Here is a 24,654-nt window from a genome sequence, read left to right as displayed (position 1 = left end):
CCTGACTGTTACGCGCGAGAGACGCATCAATCGGTTCTTGGTTTTGCGGTTCGAGATTGTTTACATCCATTCAAACAAAGTAAGAAACAAGTAGGCTGCTCCTGAAATGGACACCGCCGATCAGGTGAGTAAATCGGCGAATAGCGAGATTATTTTTGACCAAGAGATGTGTGTGATTATGTGCTAAATTAGCCGATGTGTTGTTGGTGACAGAAATGACAATTGTATCCTCTGTGTCCTCTTGCAGCTTGCATCTGCGGGGACGTTTCAAGTGTTAAAATTACCTCTGGGATTTATCCGTGTTTTGGAATGGGTGAGTTGGAACTTCGATGTTTTTTTTCATTAAATAACTTAATTATGCATCGCAAATACATTATTGAAGTATAAAGTGGAAGATGTGATGATTGTCTTTATGTGGTGATTTCTTAAACATCTGGTTTTCACTTCATGCATTCCTGCATCTCTGTGGTGCGACTACAACTTTACCACATCTGTTGGCTTTTTGGTGCCTGTATAGTGGTGATTGTTTACCCGCAATCATCCCGGCTATGATCTGTCTCACCGGGACTAAATGGCTCAAGTTTATGTAAGGATGTATAGCTCCGTGAGAACTACACGACAGGGGAAAGCGCTATGCAGCTTTTCAATTATGCGTCTTTTGGATGTGTTGCGCCCCCCCCCCCCCCCCCAAAAAAAAAGAATGCCCCATTTTACTACAAGTGAAATGATATAACAGAAATCAACAATGAGAACGGGGTGTCCTAGCTCTGACAGCATCAAGGCTTTCCCACCTCTTTCTGTCTGAGTGTAGTCTCTCGTGTTTATTGTACAGTGCAGAGAAGCCTAAAGGCAAAAAAGAGATAAGTGATTTTCTTTGATGTGAGTTTAGAGACATTACTGTACCTGTGAGGGTATTCAGCTTGTGCACAGATATGAAGTGTAGCCTATGCGTGTGCGTGAGCTCGACTTTCCCACTTTTATAAATGCCATCAAATGTGAGAATCCTCAAGCAGCAGAGCACTTCCATTAAAAAAAAAATCAAATGATGATTTTGTGTCATGCAGAGGGGGTGAACCTCGCTCACTGTCCTCATCAGACACGTGACACTTTAGCTGAGATAAGGCAGATGTCTATCAGTGAGGTGAATTTCATTTGTGTGTGGGTGTGCGCGCGTGCGTGTGCGTGTGTGTGTGTGAGCAGATTCACTGTGACATTTGTGTGCCAGAGCCAATGAACAAGCAGATGATCCAAAGCACCATCTGTATGATTGAGATAACACGCTGTCATAGCTCCATCTGTGTGTCTTAATGTTGCTCCATGTGTGATTGTGTGTGAGCATGTGCACACCGTCCTGTAACAACCTTATTGATCCAAAGATCACCTGCTGTTCACACAGATGTAAGCGATCTTATGCAAGCTTTAATAAATGTGACGTTTCCCCCTCCCCCTACACACACACACACACACACACACACACACACACACAAAGCTGAGCAGGGCAGGAACCTTCATGACACCATTACAAAAAGGATCTTTTCCTTGCTGTGCCTCCTTTATTGTTCTCACCTTACCCGCAACTGAAAATATTTAAACTTTTCCAACTTCTCTGCTGGCCAGTGGGCTTATAACAAATGTAAACAATTCAAATTATGACCCAGATATTTTTGGTGTTGGTGTAGTTGTGTTGTTCGGCTGTTCCTCTCTAATGCCAGAGAGGAAAGGAATCTCCCTCGAAGCCTCAGTTGGTTTCCAGACTCCGTCTGGAGTGTAGATGATGTAACTGTACTATTTGCCCTCGTTTGTCCCATCTCTGACTCCAGCTCAGTTCTGCTCCGGCCTCAGGAGACTCTGACAGGTAAAAATGTTGATTTGGGACAATTCTGTAAAACCCCAGATTAGGCAATGGCAACATTATTTTTTTTTTACGTCCAGTGCTAACGTTTTTAAACTTGTATCTTTCAGCTAAACTATGGTTTTGGTATAGTTAGGGTAAGGCAATTAAGAAGCGTTCTTAAGGTTCGGGAAATATTGTGGGTATTTTAATTGCAAATCTGTTACGGGACTCAAACTCCGGTCTCCCACATGAGAGTCAAACATGTTTTACCTTGTCACATAAAGGTCTAATATAGATGTACTTCCTAGGGGTGCTGGACTGGGTTTTTTTTTACTTCATCTTTATTTAGCCGGGCAGACTCATTGAGAATAAGATCTCTTTTCCAAGAGAGACTTTCACAAGGACACACAAATAGCAAAACAGAAGCAACACAACTACACAATAACAAGGAATTCAAAACAGCAACAAGAATCAATAAAAACATCAAATAATAAAGCTTTAAAATCTCCAAGTGGAATTACATTTAAAAGATACAAAGTACCTGTAACCAGTTCTGCCAACAGTAGTGTGTATATATGAGTGATATCTAAGTACTATGTACTGCAGTTAGACTGACATGGCAATCACTTGTGAAAAGCAACGTCAGCTACTGTATTTTCTGTGGCAATCATGCTTCATTATTAAAAAGCCCTGAAGTGAATTTCTTCCCACATATAAGAGACCAGTAGAAACACACGCCTGTCAGTTTGGTTTGTTTACATGTCCTCAGGCATTAAAGGCTGTACTTAAGGCTGCTATTAACATTTGCTTTGTTAATGATTATGAAGCCTTGACTGTATGGCTGACTGTTTATGTGGACAAACAGAAGGTTGTTAAAAGCTTTACTTTAGTCAAGAGAGTTGCAGCAGACGAGTAGGTCTCCTGCTTCTTCACTCAGTGCTCGGTCTGCACAAGGGCGAGGCAAATTAATAATCAGTCATGTCTGCAGGAGATTCAAGAGGATGGCTTTTTGCTCTTGGCCTGTTTAGCACACTGTCAGTGGCTGGCATATTCTGCTCCAAACAGCTGTAAGGTCCCCTCCTCTCCACCATGGACCAACTCATGCAGAAGCTGTCCTTTGAGATGTGCCCAAACTCTTCACTGCATGTGTGTGTGTGTGTGTGTGTGTGTGTGTGTGTGTGTGTGTGTGTGTGTGTGTGTGTGTGTGTGTGTGTGTGTGTGAGAGAGAGAGAGAGAGAGAGAGAGAGAGAGAGAGAGAGAGAGAGAGAGAGATGGAAGGAGAAAGAGAAAGAGAAAGAGAACAAAAGTGTACAGTTGATTGAGCACATGATGCAAACGATATACATGCCTTTTTTATGCACTGGTGCATTATCATGGCTGTTGTATCATCTCACACGGGGGGGTTTTACAAGTACTGTATCAACTCAGTGGCTTCCTGTACTACTGCCAAACTCAGGCTGATGATGAGTCACAAAGAATGAGTCCATCATGAGTCTAATTTATGAGTAAGGGTCCGACTCTCATCCTTAACCCAGGACTGACCCAGGACTGACCCACTGTCCTGTGACGTCATCCTCACTACGTTACTGTACGCCATTTTTAGTGTGCAGTAGGGTGGGCGGTGTGTGTTTGTGATTACTTGTCACACAGGTTTATTATTGCTCAGGCCTGACTATAGCATTTATTTAAATATAAAATAAATCTATGCTAAATTTAGAAAGTGTCCAGTTTGCGTCTTTGATGTAACCACTAAGTCCCGGCTCTTAGTTCTCGCACAGCACGCATGCAGTATACAAAGTTAACACCAGCAGATTTAACACTTCATAATCTCAGTTAATTTTGCAACAATGGGTTCTGTATTTCACCCATGGGTTAAAAAAACTAAACAATTTCTAATTTAACTTCTTTATGTATCGAGCTGAATTGTTTCAAACAAAACTCCTGCAAAAGACTTTTGAACATACACACGATGATGGCTTCATGTGTACATCACACCGTGCTACAAGGCTGAGGCTCGCAGGGAGCCAAGTGGATCGGGCACATATTCCACATGGGCTCAAATGTCCCCCGAGCAGTGAGTCCGCGGTTTAATTCCCGGCTGGATGGACCATTTAATACATGTCATTCCCCTAGTCTCCATTATTCCTGTCTCTCTCCGCTTTCTCTATTAAAACAATTAATGAAGTAAAGGTAGAACAGGCTGAGGCTAAAGATACATGTCCCAGGCCAAAAGTCAGCGTCCTCCACAGCTGTAGATTTGAAATAAAGGAGCAGCAGCGTAGAGCTAGAAGTAAATTACAGGACAGCATTATTTATAAAATATATTTGCTTTGGTTTTTATAGTATATTAACCAATTAGTGGAGTAAGGGAAAGCAATAATAAAAAGAAATCCTCTGTGCATGTTCAACTGTCAGAGTGTTGACTGGTGAGAAGCCTTAATACGGCTGAATTTTGATATAAAAGAAACAAATGAAACTGAATGAAGTGTAACAAATGAGTATATGTCCATTCGGTAGACTCTAACACCAAGTATTAGCGAAATATCATTTAGTACAGAATGCCAATTAATTGTTGTTGATTAATCAATTAGTTGAGTGACAGAAAATGTATCGCCAACAATGTTCATTATTGATGAGTTGTTTGTCATCTATCAAGTGAAATCCCAAACATAAACTTGTTCCAGCTTCTCAAATGTGAGGATGTTTGTATCAGTGTAAGTGAATATCTTGGGGTTTAGAAACATTACATCCTGGGAGAATGTGATGGTAGTTTTTCACCATTTTAATGCTGATTAACGGCTGTCTTTCTCTTGCTAGAAAATGTGTTTTCCCACTATTTTTGTAAATGTAGCTTGAAAATAAAGGAAAATCAAAGTGGTCATGTGCAGTTTGTGTACATGTGTACATGCTACATGCTTTATAACAGCCCAGGACTGTACATATTCTTGGCAAATGCTCTTGGAGTCAAAGCTTTCATACATATAAATTAGCCACTGTAAAAGTAAATATGTGAGACCTATTATTAGGTTCTTCTCAAGAAAGCATGAAATCAAATTCTTACTCTGATTAATGCAGAAATGTTTTGCATTGTAAAGAAATTACATATCGGGATTGGAACCCTAATCTCCAAACACTAAGCCGAATGAATTTATTTTCATTGGGAACTTGAGTGAGATGGGCCAGAATTACTCTGTAGTCATGCAAATACAGCAAAGCCTCACATGAGTCAAATACACCGCATAATAAACTGATTTTGAATGCAGCAGAATTGGCAAAATTAGATTTTTTTTTGGAAAAAGCAATCTCAGTTATTTCTCTCACTGTCTCTTTGTTTTCCTCATCTTGACCTATCACCTTGGTAAAGTGTTATCGGTTTTGACAATGTTCACGATAAACGTTTGTGCAGGAGCATAAACACACACACAAACACACACACACACACACACACACACACACACACACACACACACACACACACACACACATAAAAGGATAACGAGTGAAAGGAGGGAGATGCAGATAGGTTGGCGACAGCTGCTGACAGATATCACAAGAGACTTGTCAGGTCAGAGATCTGTTTTTCAGCTCTGAAATCACCCAGTTCACTTTTACACGAGGCGAGGGTAACAAATGACGCCTCTTTTAAATGCTTCACGAGACGGTGTTAAGCGTGTACTATCCCTTTAAACAAACATCTCATTGTTACGACATATATTTAGTTGCGGCAGATGAATTAGAGCATGACAAGGAGACTTTTGTAAACATGACACGTTCCATAATAGCTTTCACAAAGTGCTCTGCAGTGATGACATCTATCAAACCTGATATCTGTCGGTCAATATAATCCACGTCTGATAGTCTCATATGTCTCATCATTAAGTTTTGTGTCACATGGTCCCCTCTTCACTCAGCTCCGAAAAAACTGATTAGATGCTTTCCTTGGTTCGTAGACGTTTTTATTTTATTTGATATTTAAAGAGTGATTAGGTTGTTAAATCTGATGTTTTATTTGACTAAATCTGAGTGTTGAGTGAGAGCTCTTCTTCATCACAATACTCATGTGGATGTTTTTTGTCTCTTGTTTGAAATGCTCATTAAATAACTCCTACATCTCAAAGATATTCCAACCAGCATTACGAGCGTGATTGACTGTCATCAGTGTTTGTGCTTGAGAAGCTCAAAGCTGGGAAACAATCAGTGCATGTTTGAGACAACGGTTCATTTTCAAGTAGTCCAACACAAATAGGCATATTTGAAAGAAAACAATGTAATGTTGGATGTTAACTTAATCGCGACAAGGGGACTTTAAAGCTGCACTACTCAATATTTGTATATGGAAAGGTAGATCAAGTTCTTACATGTGACAGAACCACAGCCTCAGCTCCTTCGAGCACTTTAACGTATTTCGGCTGGTTCTTTTGGGGGTATGCGACCTGCAACTTCACTGTTTTGGTTCAGTCTCACCGCCTTCTTCAACCCCTGTTCAAGCAGCAGGCAGATGTTTCCAGCAAAAACCTGCTCAGCACCAAACAGCAGACTAAAACTTTACAACTAGCTGTTGGACAAAGTGTAACATTTAGCTGCTAAAGAGCCAGACATATCTCTCAGGAGTTGGTAGGGACCAAAGTGAAGTTAAAAGCAAAGTGAATATCGGACATAAATTCATCAGGTGGCGAGAATCCTACAATGAATGCTGAGATGACTCTGCTGGATGTGTAAATAAGCACATTTTTGCTTACAACTTCACAGTGGACTATATATAATGTGATAATATGTAAGTGTTGTGTTTACAACTTATTCTGCTGCCCCCTAGTAACCAAAAAACAATTAATGCAGGTTCAAATAAATCTTCTAGTGACTCTAACTGATCGTGAATTTTGGAGAAATGTGAGTCTTTGGTTAGAAAGAGAACAATCATTTCTCTCTTTGTTCGTTCAGAGCCAGCAAAGGGTCATAGTTCTTTCCACTTTTAGTCGTTTCTGAGTTCAATTCGAGTAATGATGTGATCCTAACATGAGCCAGGGGTAGAGGGTTGTGGTAGCTGGTGAGCTCCTGGATGTGACGCGGCCTTTATTGACCACCAAGTCAGAGCTGGACCTCCGTGCGCCTCTCAACCTTGACGATGGTCCGCCATCTGTGTCTCAGGCAGGGAAAGGTTAGCCTGTCTTCTCCTGTAGGTGGATGTGTCTACTCAAACAAGACGTCCCACACACACATAGTACATCGGAGAGCACAGGTGTCAAGACAGTATGAACACAAAAGCGTGAACAAATACAAATGGCACAAAGTCACTCTGTATTAATATTACTATGTACCGCGATTGTTATAATAACTGAGATTGAACCAAAAGTGGGGAGAAAACCCAAAGAAAACAATCCTGAACTGTTTACTTGAAAATGAAAATGAAATGTCTTGGTATTATATTTGTTCATGCATTTTAAAGAGAATTCATTACAGAACCAATTGTAATAAACACTAACTGAAATTGAACTGTGAATTGTTCAATAATAATATAATTATATGCAACATGTATTTTGAAACATTTATAAATGACTTAATGCCTGAATTGTGCAATAGTTGTTGAACTTACCTATGTTTACTTATCTCGTTTTCTCTTATACATATGTTTATACATGTATTCCCATCAAACACACTGAACTTTCTTTAGAGATTAAATCAAAACTAAAGTGAAATGAAACAAAACTAATTTTATTTATTTTGCACAACTGCTCCGTTAGCCCACTTCTTTTGTCTCCAGAGATGTTCTCTGTATGTTTCACTGAGAAAAACAACGGTTTACATAGTTGTTTATCTCGGCGAGATGAGATGGTGGTTGCTGGATAACAGACATCAGAGTTGATAAACTAAGTTGGATTGAGTGTTTAGGATTTCCCAACCTGAGATAAGATAGGATGAATTAAGATGTGATAGGATTCCTAAAGTCCTAAAATCCTAGTTTATACTCTTGGACATTTCTGTACTGTGGCCACAGGTCCTTAACCTGGAGCTCTAGTTTTCCTTTTAGAAGTGAGAAACAGGGACTGACATGAATTTAGATAATCTTTAGATTCTTGTGAAGACATTTCCTCCTCGCATGTATAAACCCAGCACCATATACAAATACAGACACACACACACAGTTTGGTTGTCTTACATTTCTGTTGGGTGCCCCCAGCTTAATAAGTGCACTGACTGTCCCCGCAGGGCAGGGCGCCGAGATCCAGCTAGGTCATAGGGCTAAGTAGCCATGGAAACCCCATGGGGAGAAGAGGAGCACCAAGAAGGGACACTGTTACAAAAATAAAATGGAGATGTTCTGCCTGCTTGTGGTCAGTGAAGCTTACAGAGGGAGAGAGCAGAGAGATAGTGGGAAAGATGAATCTGGGCTATGCAGGGCACAAAGCGCTCCCTGTGCAGGAAGGGATTAGCCGGCGTTAAATGAGCTACTGATTTTAGTTCTGTGGAGCTGCTACTAAAGCAAAGATCAGACAGCTTTCACATGAAGGCTTGTGGTCGTCGCTCCTTTGTGTAACTTCTGCAGTCACTGAAGTGCTTTGGTTTTTCACACTAATGTAGCAGCCAAAATTAATATCACCGGCATGAGCAGGAAAACCCTTTTGTCGTAAGAATATAATGGTATTTCTTCTTTTTTCACAACAACAACATCACAAAGAATTGATTTGTTCAGTATGTCAGTTAGGGTGATGTCCATTCATTACTTATACTATGTCAAAGTTCAATTTAAATGTGCATCTGTCTGCTCGCATCTTCCTGATCTGCGTTTGTCCTTTTGTTTTGTACTCAACTAGCTGCCGTAAAATTGCTCATGTTTGCACACTGGCGGACTGCAGTAGTGTGAGCAAGTGTGTGTGTGTGTGTGTGTGTGTGTGTGTGTGTGTGTGTGTGTGTGTGTGTGTGTGTGTGTGTGTGTGTGTGTCTGTGTGTGAGGACTGTGGCTAATGCTTCTGCCTGAGTGGAGAGAGCGAGATATTTTTACTCTACGGTCACATACATACTCACATCTAGGCCCTTAAACAGGTTACACACTCTGAGGCACACATGCAGCCACACACACACACACACACACACACACACACACACACACACACACACACGTTGGACATATACTGTAAGTGAATGGAAATTCTGAATGAACACACATGACACAGGCTCCTACGTCCACAGAAACGTATTACTTGAATTAAGATCACCAGCCTAAAAAGTGCACCGAAACAGAAGAGAAATGATAACGCGAGGCACATGAAGGAATTTATTATCTCACTTGCTTTTGTGGTTTGTTCAAATGTTCCTCAGCAAGTTTTTAAGATTTGAGAATGTGACATGCTGTAATGGCTCAGAAATAACCTTGAAGCTTGAACCCAGAAGCACGACAGACAGACAGACAGACAGACAGACAGACAGACAGACAGACTAACTTATCCAGATAAGGGTAAGGCAGAGAACCATCAATCCGTGGATCAGGCAGGTCGGGGTTCAGGTTCAGCTGGCTGGAAAAAAAGGTCATGAAGCAATGTTGACAATCTGACCAGGAATCTGTGGAAAAGGGCTGGGACTAAACAGGTGAGCAGGCGGTGAAGGTGAATTTGAATTCTTAGGAGACAGTAAAAAAAAAATATATATATATATAATGACCCATAGCCTGACAAAGGCGGTTGATAACAAATGGCTAAATAAGTCTTCAGAGGTTGTTGGGGACATTAAATGTCATCAAGCTAACAACATTAGTCCGCCTTTATCTTAATGTCTGTGACGTCATGCAACCATGCTATAGCTTGTTTATAGCCCAACGTTAGCTTTTTACTTTTACTGGTCATTACTGTCTTAAAAATGGTGTTCATTTGTGGAGATTAAACTTGCTGAATGAAACTTGTAAGTATCATAAACCTTTGTTTGCCACAGAGCTTACTTTCTGTAACAATCTGAAATCAATGCAAGAATCCAATTGTCTTTTTGATGAGGGAACCAGGGCGATGCTAACTTGGGTTACGGGTTTGGGTTGGTCTGCAAAGATACGACATCCCTGCAGCACTATTAGCTACAAAAACTAATCCAGGGGTTCATTTCTGTGCTTACTTTAAGTCAATTCATGTCAAATTTAAGTTTATTTGGAAAACTTTAGGAGCTAAACAAAATCTAACCCTAGAAGTGCTTCAACATAATAATTAGGTAATAATGCTAATAATAAGTCTGCTCCCTATTTAAACCACAAACTCCATACGGTTGGTTTGTGTAGTTTTTAAGAGATTTAAAATGATAGTATAGTATAGTATAGAGGATAAGCTATTTGAAAGAGAAGTGTCTCTCTGTGTCGCTCTCTGTTCCATCTTTCTCTTGCTTTCTGTCTTCATAAAGAGTGTCCTAGATATTTTCCCTCTCAGTCAGGCAGGAGAGGGGCTGAATATCCGAGGCGTTTCTCTCCTCCTGAGGCAGCCACTCGACACCGCAACAATTCCTATCGACTTGAATAGAGCGGGTGGACAGTGTGCGTGCGCGCGTGTGTGTAATCTTTGTTTTGTTTGCGAAAATATATAAAGTGCACCTTATCAGCACTTAACATGATCCTCACCTGCCTGCTTGGCTCTACCTTCATCGCTCCTCTATTTTTCTCTTGTCATCCCTCATATTTTTTATACCAAGCCACCATTCCTTAAATACTCTTGTCTTTCTACTCACTTAATTTTCCCCACTCCTCCTGCCTGTTCTTTACAATGGAGGGCTGTTTGTATTGGACAGTAGGTCTGATTGCTGGTGGTAAAGCCCTGAAGCCTGTGGATCAGTTTCATAATCCTCAGCCAGCCTCCGCTCTTCCACAGTTTTCATTCATGTCTTCATTTGAGCCTCCAACCCGCTCGAGCAACATTTAAGTCTCCTCAGACGTAATCTTTGCACTCTTATCCTCTTCCACTCAACTAAATCTGTAGATAAAGTCACAAATTGTATTTTTTGTTATCTTTAATTGAAGTGCAAATGTACCTTGTCTTCACAGTTTTGTGATCATCTATGCCATGTAGGTCAGTTGAGAAGGGGGCAAACAGGGAGACGTTTCAGAGCTTTGTTTGCAATGTTTCATTCCTGTACCCTGGATTCTCTCTCTCTCTATCTCTTGTTCCCTGAGGAGCCCAGCTGGGAGAGGCAGATAAACACACGGGGCGCAGGGCTTAGCACCCACCCTCCTTTCACAATGCCACGCTCTCCTGTTCAAAGGCCCCAGCCAGAAATGAGAGGGGCTAAACCCGAGCCGAAAATCACAGGGAGAGGAGGCAGCTGCAGGAGAGAGCATAGAGAGAGAGAGAGAGAGAGAGAGAGAGAGAGAGAGAGAGAGAGAGAGAGAGAGAGAGAGAGAGAGAGAGAGAGAGAGAGAGAGAGAGAGAGAGAGAGATGTTTATCTGGGGGTGTTTGTGATAATTAGGAGGGAGTATTTATTCTCCCGTTCTTCTGGTCACTTTTCTTCTACCATTTGTTTGCTCATATAAGTGTGTGCCTTAGCTGCATATGTGAATTTGATTTGTTAAGGGTGTGTGCAGACACATGAGCCCTTTTCTGTTTGTTTGTTTGTGGCCTTTTCTTGCCTCAAAGGCAACCAAAGCTAAATAGGGGGAATCACTTCAAAAAACACTTCAGTAGAGGAATTCCCTACTGAGGTTCCAGCTGTGCACCATGACAGCCAGGTAAAGCGGCATCCAGCCTCCACCTGAGCCCTGACACTGCAGGAAACAAGTGGAAATTCGAGTCCTTTGTTTGTAATACAGCGCTTGGCTTTGATCGGAGCTGACCTGACCCAGCCACACCAAGCTCAGCCCTTGTGCAATTACGCCCGTTAGCCGTTCAAAATGTGCAGTAACTACTGTAACAGCTACCTAGCCTTAATGTGAAGAGAAACACTATTGAAAAGTTTGAATAATAGACACTGATCCCTTTTTTATATTTGTTAAGATCTCTGTTGTATTTGTGCCTTTGATTTTAATCAACCTAATTTTAGGTTGCGTTCATTATAAAATATCAAGTAGTCAATGCATTTAAACCTGCAGAGAGATCTCATGGATAGGACTCTGTTTTGCGGAGATCTGTGGGGAGGGAGTTCCAGATCATGTATTATGATCCACTTTATGTTATCTTCACAGCCATATTTACTGTAAGAGAACAGGAAGGGACAATTGAGTGATATTCAACTTGCCATTTTCTTGTTTAGTTAAATACCAGATAATTAAATTCCCCCTGTAAGGTGATACAGGTGATTTTACCTCGTGAGAATCAACACCCCAGTTGTCCGTCAACAATGTCAGTAACCAAACTGTAGGCAGCACCTCTACGAGATATACAGCTGGATGCCATCTGCACAGTATTGTATCGTATATTTACTAATAATATGACCCAGAGAATGCAACACTGATAAAGTATTCCCTGGTCACATGTTAGTTGTGTGTGTATAATGACAAGGAATCAGTCAGATTCGCTTTAGATTAACACATCAGCTGTACACAGCAGGCTCATAGTTGCCTTGAAATACTTCATCCTCACATTTATGGCGCATGCTTAGTGAACGCTGTCCTGCCCTGTGCATATTTATACATTGTGAATGCAAACACATGCTTGAGACAAACATGCACACACTTAATGTCTTCAATAATATGCTGACAGCTACTGCCAGAATGAGAGTGGGAGGTGCGGCTGAATGATCTAATAATGCTGACGCTTATTACATAGCGCCCTCCATAGTCTGAGGGGCATTTAAACTAAAGAGATATATCTCCAGCTGTTGGCGAGCTGCACGTCCAGCTGCCTGTAATATGGGAGAGGAGAGGCTCGTGCTAACCAGGCGTCAGGTCTGATTATGGTGATCATGGTTTTGAGAAGTCTTGAGGCCATTGGAGCTTTATAAGGAAAGCTGGGCTGAGAGAGAGAGCATATTAAGGACAGAGGGTGTGTGTGTGTGTGCGTGTGTGTTAGAAGGTTGGATGTGGGTGTGTGTCTGTGATTATGTGTTTGCTGCATGTTCGTGTTTGATGATTATAGCGAGCTGTTTATCTGACTGATCCTGACTTTGGTTCCAGTCCTTCAGTTTTTACTCACAAGACACGGACACACGTCGACTGTCTGTACGGGCAGTAGTGCTCCCACCGGTCCGTTGTGCTTTTTGACTCCTTATTTAGTCTCATATTTCTCACCTGGCCTCATCAGTCTTTTATTGTTTCTATCTTAAAATACGTTAAGGCAGATTTTTCCACCGGTGAATTTACCTGTTTGAACTGGACCTGAATTGTTGATTCAAAAGGTCTGTTTCACAAAAGCCGTTGTTGTGTCAACTTCTGTTTCCCATCTATTTGTGTTTCCTCTAACGTTAACCTTAACTAGTAACAACTAACTGTAGCTCTATCCCTCACTGTGGCATAACTAGGGAGAAACACTAATGGAAGGGGAAACACAAGAGCAGTAAATGAGAGAAATGTGTTTTTCTAGGAAGAACACAGTGAAAGGGCAGCTGAAGTTCACATTTCCAAGGTGACTTGGTCACATAGACTTCTCAGTGCAAACCTTAGAACTAACATGGCCCCCGCTGTAGATAAACGTTTACAGGCAAAATTAGAGAATGTAGAAAAATGAAATGAAGTAAATTTAAATAATTATATTGTGTTAGTCCCTACATTCAGTTGCACCCATTAGCTTATAACAGTTGCCTGCATCGGTTTGAAGAAATAATGTCTCGCCTCAGCTTTTGTGTTATTTTTTAGCAATTGCTGACACAAAACCGCTATCCTTCATGTCATTGAAACTACTCATGGCTTTTAGAGCGAAGTGAGTGAAGAGCTTATTATCTCTCTACTTTGTGAAAGAAGGCAAGCAAAGTCCACAGTTACTGTATGTCTCTCTGGGCCACAGTAGTGTTACAGTGGGCAGCAGAGGCAACAACTTCATTTAATCGCAGCAGTGAGAGTGGACTGTATGTTTAGGAAGTGAAAGAATGCCAATTTACTTTTACTAATTACCCATTGAATAAAATGCATGTTCTCAAGTGTAGTGTTTTGAGAAGAGTGCATTGACACAGTAACAAGGGGTTAGTGGGAGTTGTTGTGATATTGGGCAGAATTGTAGAGGAATGAAGAGACATGAGATAGTTTGTAGTAGTCATTCATACACACACAAACACACACACACACACACACACACACACACACACACACACACACACACACACACACACACACACACACACACACAGTTGTGTTTTCCTCAGGCATCCTCTTCCAGCTTCTGTTTCAGTATCAGAATCCTTCTGGGAGCCCTGTAGCAAAACAAAACAGGATTGAATCTTCCCGTCTTTAGTGTGTGTGGTTATATTTGCTCCGGTAAGTTCAAGTGTATTGTTTTTATTGTGGATACTAGCACTGTGGGTAGCATTTCAATATGTGATCATTCTTCCCATGGGTGTAATTTATAGTCCCTACCACTTATCTGATTACCTACAATTGTCCACATCATTGTTTTGATATTAATTGCATTATGCAATTTATATTAAACATTGTTTCCATCGGCTCTACAAAGGGTTAAATCCCTCATGTTCCAACTGGATAAGAAATAAAGTTTCTATTGGTGTTTGTTCGCTTTGGTCCCGCCTTAACATGCAGCGATATGATTGCTGGAGGGAATTTTGGATGACTCGGGTAACAACCGTTCTTGTTCTACCTGTTGGCCAAATCTCTTTGTGGCTACAGCCTAGGGTTACTCTAGTTCACATTACAATTCATTATTTCCTGATGACTGATGTTAATTTTATTATTAATTGCTTTATCTACAAGCAATTTTGCGACCCCCCTGCAGTACCTCTGCAGACCCCCTGTTGAAGACCTATGATCTAAGTATTACAGCCTGTAATGCAAGCAAAGCTGTGAGGTTCTTCTTTGTTTAATTGTAATCAATATCTTTCTCTAACACATTGCTAATGCAATTGTATCTTTCACATTACAATTAATCAATTGTATCCGTTAACATACCTTATTCTTAGATTGTTTTCTATTGTATATACTGTATATATACTGTATATATACTGTATATATAAACCTTGTGGTGAAGTCATCATCGTGTGCCAGAGGACAGAGCACAAACAGTGATCTCTTCCTCCAGACTCTGAGACTCCGTCTGTCCTTATTCAGCTCAGCCCACACACTCACTGCAGCTATTGTAGTCCATGTGCTGATGTGGCCCAAATGCTATCAGCTGGTGTTAAATTGGTTTCACGGCAGAGAAATTGTTGAGATGTCTGTGAGCAAAATGTTTAAATGGTGGGAGTGCTGATACTCACTGTTTGCAACTAGAAATTCATTCCAGTTACAGTTTTTATGTTTCCTGTCGCTCAGGACAGGAAACATGTTGCTGTTCCTGAAAGAGCTGTAACTGTAGTTTCCATCAGGCTTTAATAAAGTAGAGAAGTGATACCGACCTGTAATGTTAGTCATAATTAAGAATACATGTCAAACTGTGTCTAGTAAGTACCAGTTTAGTAAAACCGTTGATCGATTGATAACATTGTTATGACTCAAGGTGGATAAATGTAATTCTCAGTGGTTTGTAGGTCTCATATCTTTGTCTATTGGCATCTGATTTTCATTGTTTTTTCTTTCTTTGTGCAGCTCTTTGCCATTTTTGCATTTGCAACATGTGGGGGCTACTCTGGGCAGCTGCGGGTTAGTGTGGACTGCATGGAGAAGGCCAGAAGCAACCTCAGCATTGGCGTCGACTTTGCTTATCCTTTCAGGTAATGTGGGCTTCATTTATTGTCTCAAAGTTTGATGGCAGGAGTATGAAGAGTATTACCCTGATGCCAGCCACACTGGGACTTGAATTAATGCTCTCAATGTTTTTCTGTCAACGTTCAGTGTCTTTGCACCTCCATGACAATCCACTCCTGTGTAGAGCTTTTCTCAACAATAAAGAGGCGTAGTTTGTACAACTCATTACAATTAATATTATTAAAGTACTATTGGGATCTCTCTGCCCTCTGAAGTATGGAACACAATTTTGTGTTCTCTACATGGAGAGCAAATTGTTTTATGTGACTATAACAGCAAATAACATGACTTTTTAATGTTGATAGATTTATGGTCAATGTTAACAAACAATCTGCGTAAATCAGCATGAAGATTTTTCTTTTATGTAAAAATGACGCTCTAGCCAACATAGTTAATATAGTTAATATATTTAAAAGCAAGATGGTCACTTTCAGATTGGCAGCACGCTGTAGCCTGATATCTGCATGATATCTGGTGTACACAGGGAGGCGGGAGTGTTTCTTTAAAAGCAGCAAATCTAACTGAACCTATCTGTATTGCAAGACACCATTTAGGGCGAATAAGACAATATGCATTTTTTTCTAACTTGTTTGAACTGACTTTTAAACTTAACATTTGGGTTAGATTACTAAAAGAGGCATTCAGTTCCCAAAAGTTAATAGAATCGCAATGCATATAATGAGAGATGCACCCGATTCCAATTTTCTTTCTTTCTAAGAGCTCAAATTGACAGCATACACATTTCTTTCATGGAAAATTGAAATTCAATTGTATATTCATAATAAAACATTGACTATTAAATAACTTGATTTTCTCCAAAACAGCACTATGTTATGATCTTGGTTTTCTGTTTCCTGTTTTATTTTGAAGTTTCACTCCCCCTTGTGTCATGTCTTGTTTTACTGCCTGTCCTTGTGTTTTTCTCTCCCAGCTGTGTCTCGTTCTTGTGATTAGTGTCTGTCTATATATCCCTGTCTTCCCCAGTGTTCCTTGTCAGTTTGTACAGTCATGTTATATGGTGTTCTCCCTCGTGTCGCCCTCGTGGCTACTTCTGGTTGGTCTGTGTTTTTCAGTATTATTTATTACTTTGTATTTGTGTAAGCTTTTGTAAATAAAGCTCTCTGTCGGTTAAAATCATTGTCTGCCAGCTGCATTTGGGTCCTCACCTTTACCACACCATAACACACTAAGTTAAAGGACTTCCTCTCATTTTCAGACAAACAAACTTCAAAATAAAAGTGCTCCAGGTTACTGGACAATACTGAAAGCCACTTTCTAATTCACTTCAATTGTTTTGTTTTATTATTTACTGTGGTACTGTGCTCATGGTGTCGCCTGCTGGAGAGAGACTGCAGTTGCTCAGCTGGGGATCAGACACTATATAAGCATGATGGCTACCTGCTTCTGTTCTCTTGCAGTAGACTCAGTCCTGGAGGGCCGATGAGAGAGGCTAACGGTCACACCTCCCTGAAAACACCCGAGCTCCTCCCGTCTGACATTTTTACCTGGCTATGGACAGGAGTATTCCACAACCAGCCACTTGTGGAAACTCCTGTGGCTGTGGACAGGACTCTTGCCACACTTGTGGAAGAGCCCTGTCCACGGTCCATTTCACCTGGCTGTGGACACGACTCTTGCCACACTTGTTGGAAGAGTCGTGTCCACAACCAGGTAAAAATGACAGAAGAGGAGGTGTGGTTTTTCAGGCCCACGAGGAACAAGGTTTTTTTTTTTTAAGGATTTGTGCGGCTGTGAGCCTCTCTCATCAGCCCTCCAGGACTCAGTCTCCCGCAAGACAATAGCACCAGGTAACCATCATGCTTGTATTGTGTTGCTGATGACCTGATTCTGTCCAGCTTTCTGATCCCAGCTGAGCCACTCCCGACTCTCCCCAGCAGGAGGCGCCATGACCACAGTCCACCGCCACACTGCGTTTGTTTGTTTGTGTGATGTATAAACCAGAATAAAACAGTTGAAGTGAAAACCTCAAATTGTCCTGATTACTCTCTTACATAAATAGTGGTTAAGATGTGTTGAAATATATTGATACTCACATCACAAATGTCGGCATTGTGTGGTGAAGGAAAAGTAATCATCTAAAAGTTGTCAATTTCCTGGAAACTTCACAGTGACTCGAGGAAGTTAATGCTGCGAGCCAAGAAACTCTTTTTGTACGAATTAAGTTTAATTAACGGAAAGAGATATTTATTAATGTGTTGATTTTGTTGGCCAGTTAATCTGGTCCTGGTTTAACCTTTACAAATAATAATTAACCAAATAATTCAAGGTTAAGTTAAAACCCATAATTTATTTAGCATGTTTAAAATAACCTGCAGACATTTGAACAGGCTCAGTGGGAGTTATCTCCTCTTTTGAAAACACAAAACTAGAATACAAATACAAATAAGATTGGTAATACTGGTGATGAACGAGACTGATGAAGACGTGTTAGAAGAAATGCCCATTTTAGTTAATTTACTACAACAACATTTACTTTACAGACATGTAGAGTAGACATGATGTTGTAACTGTAAAGCATGCAAAACACTAGCATGATTATTTCTAATTTACTAACATATGCTTTTAATACTGTAATTCTCCAATCCGTGCCTTGAGTATAATGAGTACAGTGAGCACAGTGCTCTGAAGACTGTTACCTTGTTTGTCTTGGTGTCACTGGGGATTCCCTCGGGGACAGACGGGGCCGCTGAGGCCTCGTCCAGGTAGGAGCTGTCATCGACCAGCAGCAGCTCATCACCCAGTGCGTCCAGCTCTGAAACCACAGTCACACTGTCACTGTAGTACTGTACACAGGATAAGAACATTTAAGCTTTGGTCAGGGGCTCTTACCATCATCCTGGCCAGTTAATGTGATGCTGTGCTTAGTAGATCCTGAAGTGGGAGAAACACACTTCCTGAGTGAGTCCCTAAACTGTGGGAGATTATTTATCTGGAACGAACAGATGTATCGCTTTGAACCCATCCCTCACTGAATTTGAACATTTGTCTTATGTTTGCAGAGTTTGCATGTTGTACTTTTTGTAATAGGCCTACAGAACTGTATTTGATTGCATATGATTAACTCAAAGGTCTCCCAATGTATGATCCGTTTCTTACTGCAGTCTTATTTGTAATTCATGTGGATTGTGGTGAAGCCAAACATAATTTTCTATAAGTGGACTATAAGGTTTCTAACTACCTTTAACTTTGATTGTATTAAACTGAATGTAGTTAAACTGAATGACAAATTAGTAAATATTACCCTAAAGATTTATGACGGAAAAGTAATCGTACTAAATATTAAAGTCTAAATACATTTAAGGCAAATTCAATAAACAATCTTAAACTATATTTAGTTAGTGAACCAGAATATTTTACAGATTAGGGCAGTGGTTCCCAAAGTGGGGGGCGCGGCAAGGCAAATGAATGGGGCCTGCTTGAGCCCTGCTAGCATAACACGGACAAGTTTGTGACAGGGCTCCCAGCTAAACGCAAAGCAGAGGATGAATCTTCACCAAATGTTTCAGCTTCCCAAGCAAAAATATGATGAGGCATAGTATATCGCCTTCCACAGTGTGTTGTGTGTCTGAAAATACTAGCTTGTGACAGTTTGAAACCAAACAAGTTAAGACGCCACTTGGAGAAAACACATCCGGAGCACAAACTGTTGATTTCTTCAGAAAAAGAACTCATAAACTGGAGCGCACAGCAGAGTCACTTTACTGAAGCTGTATCTGTGCCTTCAAATGCTCAACTCGCCTCGTATGAAGTTACCTACAGAGTTGCTCAGTGTAAAAAGCTGCACACTATAGCCTTAACACTTCCCTCTGCTATCGATATGGTTTCCACAATGATGGATGAAGCAACAGCACACAAACGTTACTAAAGTAAAATATTTGGTAAGAACTAACTATAGCTACATTAGATTACATTACATTACATTACAGTTAATTTAGCTGACGCTTTTGTCCAAAGCGACGTACAAAAAGTGCAAACAATCATGGAGATACAACTCCGAACAGCAAGAATCTTGTAAGTACAATAGCTTCAAATAGGTACAATCGTATAAGTGAACATTAGCTAACCATTTCCTAGCTACTCGAGCGATGGTTAGCAAACTTACATTTTCATATCTATCTATTATCTGGTAACAATCGTGTAACATCATGCAAAAGTCGTATTACCGTATGCAACTATCACTGTCATCGTTTGCAGTGACATTTTGGTTTTTAGTGTCCTTTAATTAACGTACAACACAAGTCACGCGGCTAGCTTTAGCTAACTGTAAATAACTACTTCTGGGACAGTCCGGAAACAGTTCTTCTAACGTCTTTATTTTTTACTTTATTTATCCATCTTTTGTCAACAGAAGAGTACATAGGCTACAGACAACAAATGTACATGAAACTGATCAAAATCGATATAACTAAAAAGTATTTGTTGTTGTTTTTGAAGCGCAAGTGTAACCGATGTATAAATGATAACATGTTTTATATTTCACAAACATCCATTTGTTCATATTTTGTTGTAATAATACTCCTTTTTGTATATTTATTTCGAGGTTTATTGGTCTGGAAAGACTAACTTAAATTGCTGTGGCCTTATGGCAAGTTGAGTGTGTGTGTGTGTGTGTGTGTGTGTGTGTGTGTGTGTGTGTGTGTGTGTGTGTGTGTGTGTGTGTGTGTGTGTGTAGACTTTTGTATTGTTACTGTATGTTTCTTTGATGTGATGTTATAACAAAAGGAAATGACAATGAACTCAGTAAAAAATAACATATTGGAAAATAAAGGGGTTTTGTCCATTAAATGTTAAGAAACTAGGGGGGAAGATAAGCTAATTAACACTTAACACAAAGTATAACCCTAACCCTAACCCTTTTTTTCAGGTATTTGGTTATAAACCAAAGTATTAGACAAATTGAAATGTTGACCTGATGATGGCACTGGATGTAAAGATGAAGGTGTTTCTCAATTCAAATGCAGGGTCTCTCTCTCCTCCCCCTCACACACACACCCACACACACACCAAACACCCACACGCTTATAAATTATCCATGAATTTATTTATTTACCTATCTATTTATTTAGTATATTTATTTATTGTGTTTATTCCTTTCTCTTTCTCTTGCTCCCTCTTTCCTCTACCCATAAACGGAAAACAAAATGTATGTACGATATGTGTGTTTTCAAAAGTAGAGACACAAACACACACACACACACACACACACACACACACACACACACACACACACACACACACACACACACACACACACACAGTCCAAACCCATGTTGTATTCCTCAGTTCACTTTGGGCCCCTTGGTATTTTGTAATTTGCCTTCGTCTTATATTTGTACTTGTATTCACTTGTCCTGTAATCACCGAATCACTCAATAAAATGTTTTTTTTAAACAATAGAAACCATTAAAGTAAAACCATTATACGGCACATGTGTGTGAATTTGCCGGTTTCGACTGGTGCTCAATCAATCAGTGCATCTAGATATAATTACTTTCAGCTGCAATTTGTAAAGAAACAAATATAAATATTAACTCACTGGTATTATCTGTAAACTGTAATTATTGCTTCCAGTCTTTCCCAACTACTTGATGTATTATGTTAATAGTCAGAGGATGTCAGACAAGCACAAGTTAAAGACAGGGAAGACAAAGTAATCGCTGTGTCATCATTAACTAGTGAGTAAAACATATCCTGTCAAAATAATGCTTCAGAAACCCTTTTGTGTAGTGAGTAGGATTTGACCCCTGCACCTCCTCCTGTGTGTATCAGGTTGCACCAGGTGTCCTTTGAAGCGCCCGTGTGTGAGGGCATTAGGAGTGAGCGTGTGTTCCTCATCGGAGACTATTCGTCGTCTGCAGAGTTCTTCGTCACCATTGCCGTCTTTGCCTTCCTGTATTCCCTGATGGCCACCATTGTCTACATCTTCTTTCAGAACAAGTACCATGAAAACAACCTAGGACCTCTCATTGTGAGTACAGCGGGCCGAGGACAGCGGACCCAACATTTTACAATCAATTTACTCTTTACCTCTGTTTCCATTTTATACAGAATCATAAACCCCATTATTCAACCATTGCTTTCACAATGTAGTGACAAAATAATGTTATGGTTTCTAGAGCTTGACCCGGTCTCTTCTCTCTTACACGCCATCAGGACTTTGTCGTGACAGTGGTGTTCTCCTTCATGTGGCTGGTCAGTTCCTCTGCTTGGGCCAAGGCTCTGTCTGATGTGAAAATGTCCACTGATCCAGATGAAGTGCAGCTCCTCATCTCTGCATGCAAAGTCCAGAGCAACAAGTGTGGCTCTGTGCATGGAGCACGCTGGTCGGGCCTCAACACCTCAGTGGTAGGTTCACAGGATGTGTGTCACAAACACTGGGGATGAATAAATAAATTAACTTGAAAAGGGCAATTTTTTGAAGAAAATGTGTGTGTTCTTGCTGCTGAAATTAAGCAGTTGAAACATTTTAAGCAGTTGAAATACTGATACAGTTGTAGTTGAAGTGTCAGTTGGAATAAAGACACTAAAACAGTGCTGAAAGAACTTGAAGTTTCAAAGTGTAAGCGTTGAGGGAAGTTGAAGTATCAGTTAAAGCAGTGGTTCCCAAACTTTCTGTGGCCAAGGCACACCAAAGACCAAGCCAAAATCTCAGGGCACACCTGAGTTCATATCCCCTCTATAACACGTAGTATCACTGTTATCACTCTGTGAACATTTATTTAGTCCTTGTAAGAAGCTATTCTCCTTCACACTAGCAGAGAGCCTTTGATGTGTCACACTCTAATATTTCCCACCATGCGCTTTGACAGATTTATTTTGTTTTAATGATTGTTTTATTTATATTTAGGCCAACACATATAAGACCTATTGTTTCTACATTGTGAAATAAGTGTGTATGACAAAGTCTGATTTGCTTTATAACGCTTTGTCTTGTTTGTTTTTTTCTCAAGGCTTTTGGTTTTCTCAACTTTGTTCTATGGGCTGGGAACATCTGGTTTGTCTTTAAGGAGACCGGTTGGCACAAGGGTGCTTCAAGGTTAGCAGGCGGGGCATCTGAGAAACAGTCCGGCACCTTTGACCAGCAGCCCTACAACCAGGGAAGCTTTGACCAGTCAGGGAACTCCAACACCCAGGAAAACTTTGACCAGCCGTCTGAATACAGCCAGGTGGGCGGGCCCACCTCCTACTCCAATCAAATGTAGCCGTGTCTTTTCGCTTTGTATGAGTGGCACTTCTGCATTTTAAACCAGGGCAATCAGGGTGATCAGAGAGGAGGAAAGTTTGTCAAAGAACAAAAGAAGATGGTCATAAAAAAGGCATTAAAGGTGTCAAAGTACACCCATTGTATATACAAGTATTGTACTGTACTGTATTAGATGTAGTATTTTACTCTTTCTCTGTCAGACGTGTTGTTTGCTGAATGTTGTATTTCTTGTAGTTTCATAAGTAACGGTCTCTCTCTGTGTCTCTCTCTGTTCTTGATAATTGACATCCACTGTTACAACTGGATGTCTTTTTCAAACTGGTTTGCACTGTTAGGGAAAAGTGCTCTATGTTTGTACAATTCAACACAGTGCATGATGTCGTATGTGTGCTAATGTGCTCTCTGTGAAACTAGTAGAAAAAACTAACATTTTATCTCTGAAAGTTTACAAAAATCATACAAATCATTACTGAAGGTTCATTTAGATCCGTATTATTACATGAATATTCTTTTTTCTAATCTAACTGGAACTTTATTTTGATAATGGGTATTTCTAATTCAGATTCAGACAATAATTTAGCTTTATGTATGTGTTTTATTTGTTGGAACAAATACATTCCAACTCATGTCTGACGTTGATCCTGTCAGAAACTAGTAGCAGCAATAACTGTTAACTGCAAATACAGGGTTTGTTCAAGACAAAAGTATGCAACCATTGCAGCATGTAATTTCTGTTCCCATGGTTTTCACTTACATCTGCACAGAAAACATCACACTTCATGTGAATAATGTAAAGAGGGAGATTGTCTCCCTCATTGTTTACAAGTGGCAGCTCCTGCTACAAATTACTGTGACTGTTTTCTATCCTCAGACGACGGTTTACTTATAAACACATGAGTTACCTCTCTAAAGCATGTCCAGAGTATCCATTTACACTGCTAAAGCCCAGCAAAAAAGGCACATCTGTGACACAGTGATAATAGACAAATAGTTAATAGTGGGCTCATCTGTACATAACCAATAATGAGCTTTTGTTGACTTTGAAATCACAATTCAGTTTTGTATCAATTTTAAAAATCTGTGCAGTTCATGTATAGTAATATTCCAAGGATAATGCCGTTTGTATGACTTGTGCAACCCTGTTTCTTGACCTCCTAAGCATGTGGCTTGCATCAGTGTAATAAAGCAGATTGAACATCCACGTATGTATAATAGTCTGACATCCATGATAAATGTGTACGGGTCCATATACTGGCACTGTCAATTAGATATTTTACAGGCATTGATGCTAATAAAGTTGCACAGATTTGTCCATAAATAACCCGTGCTGCATGCGGTGGCTCACATATATTTCTCTAATCTGTGTGAAAATGTACATGTAACTGTGAAAAACAAGCTTGTTTCTCTTAGGTCTGCCCCCTCTCAGTCAATTAGTCTACTAATTAGTCGTTTTGGTCTTGGACGACTAAGATTACTTTAGTAATTATTTCATCTGGAATGAGTTATTTCCAAGTAATTTATGAGCTCTGGTAAAAACAGCTTTTGCATCATGTTTTGCAGAGAAACTCAGTTTTACAGATCTGTCATTTTAAATCAACGTATCTATTTGTCGACAAAATCGTACAAGTGTTAGTCAACTAAGAATGTCTTTAGTCGAGGACAGCCCTAGTTTCTCTTGTTGCATCAGATTGTACACCTGATGTTTTTCAAGGAGAGGAAGAAGAGAGAGTATCAGAAGCATGTTGAAGAGGATGCTTTCAGGAATACATATCTGCATTCTCACTAAACAG

At 40.2% G+C, this 24,654-nt stretch overlaps 1 protein-coding gene across 1 annotated transcript; it reads left to right on the top strand.

Moving 5' to 3' along the window:
• On the top strand, nt 1-24,172 carry synpra (synaptoporin a). Its single transcript, XM_029431969.1, has 6 exons — nt 1-124; nt 248-313; nt 15,481-15,605; nt 21,430-21,628; nt 21,814-22,005; nt 22,611-24,172. Exons 1-6 carry the CDS (start codon nt 107-109, stop codon nt 22,860-22,862), a joined length of 852 nt encoding a protein of 283 aa, XP_029287829.1. The 5' UTR covers nt 1-106; the 3' UTR covers nt 22,863-24,172.
• The last annotated feature ends 482 nt before the right edge of the window (nt 24,173-24,654 follow it).

Source organism: Cottoperca gobio, chromosome 5, assembly GCF_900634415.1.
Source record: "Cottoperca gobio chromosome 5, fCotGob3.1, whole genome shotgun sequence".
Classification (NCBI taxonomy): domain Eukaryota; kingdom Metazoa; phylum Chordata; class Actinopteri; order Perciformes; family Bovichtidae; genus Cottoperca; species Cottoperca gobio.
Note: the sequence above shows the minus strand (reverse complement) of the source record. Positions and strands in the feature narration are given on the sequence as shown.